The sequence below is a fragment of the Salpingoeca rosetta genome (assembly GCF_000188695.1).
Source record: "Salpingoeca rosetta unplaced genomic scaffold supercont1.10, whole genome shotgun sequence".
In the NCBI taxonomy this organism is placed as follows: domain Eukaryota; class Choanoflagellata; order Craspedida; family Salpingoecidae; genus Salpingoeca; species Salpingoeca rosetta.
This window is the reverse complement of record NW_004754924.1, coordinates 6,878-10,000: the sequence shown is the minus strand read 5'-3', so window position 1 is coordinate 10,000 and position 3,123 is coordinate 6,878. Positions and strand designations below refer to the sequence as shown.

The following is a 3,123-nucleotide window of genomic DNA, read 5'->3' as shown; positions in this document are numbered from 1 at the left end:
GTGTGGTGCAGCTGCCTGTATTGCCTTGCTTGATGCGCTGTCTCATTCTTCGTTCTCACACACAACTGCTTGCACACCTGCACATTCTCCACCTTGCAGCTGCTGCTCGTCTTTCCCGCTCTTTCTCGCCCTCCCTGACGGCCATCACAACAACAACAACAGCAGCAGCAGCCAACACACCCTCCACCGCCGATGCAGCAGCAGCAGCAGAGAATGCACCACCACCATCACTTGCTGCTGAACACATCTCCCAACCAACCAACCAGGCAACCAACCAACCCATCGCCCACTGCTGCTGCTGCCGGGAGCTGGCTGTTTGCAGCTGGGAACAGGTGGCGACAGCACAAGTTGCATTTTCGGCTGGAAGCAGCAACAGCAGCAGAGGTGAGGGCGAGATGAAGAGGGAAAACGGAGAAGATGTGTGTTGGATGGATGGATGGATTTATGGATGAGGTGGGGTGGGGGATGCTGGGTGTGGTGTGGTGCGGTGTGGCTGGTGACGGGGATGGCGGTGTGGTGGTGTGAGGAAGATGGATGGGTGGATGGATGGGGTGCCGCATGTCTTGTTCCTTCCCTTCTGTTTTCTGTTTCCTCTCTCTCTCTCTCTTCCCTTTCTTCTCCTTCACACACATTCATGCACAACATTAGCTGTGGCATCAGCAATGTAGCTGCGCACATATCCATGCTCCCTCTTTCCCTGCCACTCACTCACTCACCATGCTGGTGCTCGCACACAAACACACTTACAGGCGATGCACACTTACAGGCAGGATGAGGGAAATGTCGAGGATTCTTGCCACGCGTGCCAGCTGCACTCGCATCACACATGGTATGTGCGTGGTGATGGGTGGCTGGTTGGTTGTGTGATGAAGTGGGGTGGCGGTGCTGGGATGCGGTGAAGCGAACGAGGGAAGGGTTGATGGGGGATGATGATCACACACACTGACACACGCACACATACACGCACACACACGCACACGTGGTGCGTGTGACGTCAATCACTCTTTCTGCTGTGCTGACATGATGGCTTGCTCTGTGCCTGTTGTGTTCTGTTCCCATCCACGTTCCCTGCAACCACGCACACACACACACACATGCACAGGTGGTGAGGTACCAGCACACATTAGGATGTTGATGGAAGCGGGCTCGCATGCCGGCTGCTCCTGCTGCAACTTCCCCGATTCGGCTGCCGCTGTTGTGCTCATGCAGCGTTCCCACATGTGTGAGCAAGGTGAGCCCATCATGCATGCTTTGGTTGGCACATGGTGCATGTGTTGTTGTTGTTGCTGCTGTGTGTGCTTTGTGTTGTTGCTGTGGGTGCTCGTGCAGCAGCGTAGCTTTGCAGCTCACATACCATGTGTGTATGTGTGTGTGGCTGCAAGGGGGGCGACTGCCTGAGGATCGTTGGAGGATGATGATGGGTGGTGCACACATGATGGATCGGGAGGAGCAGCTGTGGACACACACGTCCATGGTCATGGTGGGCACATCCAACCACAGCGACGCAATCATGCGCAGGTGCGTGTGCAGGTGTGTGTGTGTGTGTGTGTGTGTGTGATGGGACGAGGAGGAGGAAAGCAGAGGAGGGTCAGGAAGGTGAACGCGTCTGCTGTGCTGACATGCCATACCTGTGCCTTGTGTGGGATGGTATCGTTGTGTCTTGTCGTTGTGTGTTGGTTGCATGCGCACCAGGGCCACATCAGAGGAGGGGAAAGCAGCCGCCATGAATGCCACATCCTCATCAACCTTCCCCATTTCTTTCTCCTTTCTCGCTCTTCCACCTCAGCTCCTCTGTCATCACCGCCATCGACCGCACAGCCGCCATCACACTCCGGCCGACACCAGCTCCAATCTGGCGTGAGGCAGACCTTGCACATGTCACTCGCTCTGATGAAGAGGTGAGCAATGTGTGTGTGTGTGTGTGTGTGTGTGTGTGTGTGTCAGTGCGTGGTTGGATGGGGCTGACATGTAGTTGATGATGCTTCGCTGTCAATCTCATCCCCCTGCATTCTCTCCCATCTTGTGTCTGTGCACACACGTTTGACAGCGTTGAGGAGGCGCATGAAGCGGTGGAACCAACAACGATGATGACGATGACGAGTGATGAAGGTGAGAGGGCGACTGAGATGTGTGTGCGTGTGTGTGCGTTGGTTGAAATGTTGTGTTTCCTCCTTCTCCTCCCACTTTCCTTGTCTGTTCTGTCCACTCATGTGTCTTTTCTTCTTCTTCCCCCTTTTTCGATTGATTTGGACACAGGGCCATGTATCTCGTCACCATCCAACCGACCAACCAAACAGCCGAGCGAGCGAGCAAAGGACACGGCGTGGCAAGGGGCCGTTTGTTTTCACCGTTTCCACCATCAGCAACAGCAGTACCTGATGTGGCTGCATTGTGGATGAACGGGCCCTCTGCCTCTGGGCCATCTCCTCCTCCTCGTCCTCGTCGTCGTTGGTCCCCAACAGCAGCGGCTGCGGCTATGGATGTGGAGGTGAGATGAATGGTGGTGGTTGTGGTGATGTGGGTGGCGTGTGATGTGTCGGGTGTGAGCATCAGCATGTATGTGTGTGATTGTGAAGCGCTGGTTGGATGTCGTTGGGTCTGTTGGTGCTGGCAATGGGTGTAGTTGTCGTTGATATCCTGATTCTGAGACAACTCACCTCTTTCTCCACACATACACGTACAGAGTGTGATGTGCGTCGATGTGCCGTTGCCTCACATGACGACGATGATGATGGTGGTGAGTGGTTTGTGGTGGATGTGGACAGCGCACGCACACGCATGTGCAAGTGTGATGCTTGTGCTGCATGTGGTGGTGGTGGTGTGTATCTGTGTGTGGGGATGTGACATGTGCGTGCACAGGTGGTGATGTGGTGATGTGAATGAGGCACAAGGAGGTGGATGTGGTTTGTTTCTGCCATGCTGGCTCACTGCGTCGTGTTCTTCTTGCTGATTTGTTGTTTGTGCTTGCGCATGTGTACATGTGTGTGTTTTGCACGGAACGGTGGCCGTTCTCTTCCCAAGCCCCCATGACACAAGCAGGGCGATACACGCACACACACAACTGTGCCAGAGAAGAAGGCACGAGGTGAGACGCTGCCGCTGTGTGTGTGTGTGTGTGTGTGG

The 3,123-nt window shown here is 55.0% G+C and overlaps 1 protein-coding gene across 1 annotated transcript in view; it reads left to right on the top strand.

The window, feature by feature from the left end:
• The window catches only part of PTSG_12156 (uncharacterized protein), a gene marked incomplete at both ends in the record, with an annotated part of 6,021 nt that extends 3,241 nt beyond the window's left edge, over window positions 1-2,780 (top strand). Inside the window, 8 exons of the mRNA XM_004994337.1 lie at window positions 267-384; window positions 750-829; window positions 1,128-1,231; window positions 1,383-1,524; window positions 1,787-1,898; window positions 2,055-2,109; window positions 2,364-2,488; window positions 2,684-2,780. Coding sequence (XP_004994394.1) covers window positions 267-384; window positions 750-829; window positions 1,128-1,231; window positions 1,383-1,524; window positions 1,787-1,898; window positions 2,055-2,109; window positions 2,364-2,488; window positions 2,684-2,780 — 833 coding nt within the window. The remainder of the gene's footprint in view (window positions 1-266; window positions 385-749; window positions 830-1,127; window positions 1,232-1,382; window positions 1,525-1,786; window positions 1,899-2,054; window positions 2,110-2,363; window positions 2,489-2,683) is intronic.
• Window positions 2,781-3,123: the final 343 nt, after the last annotated feature.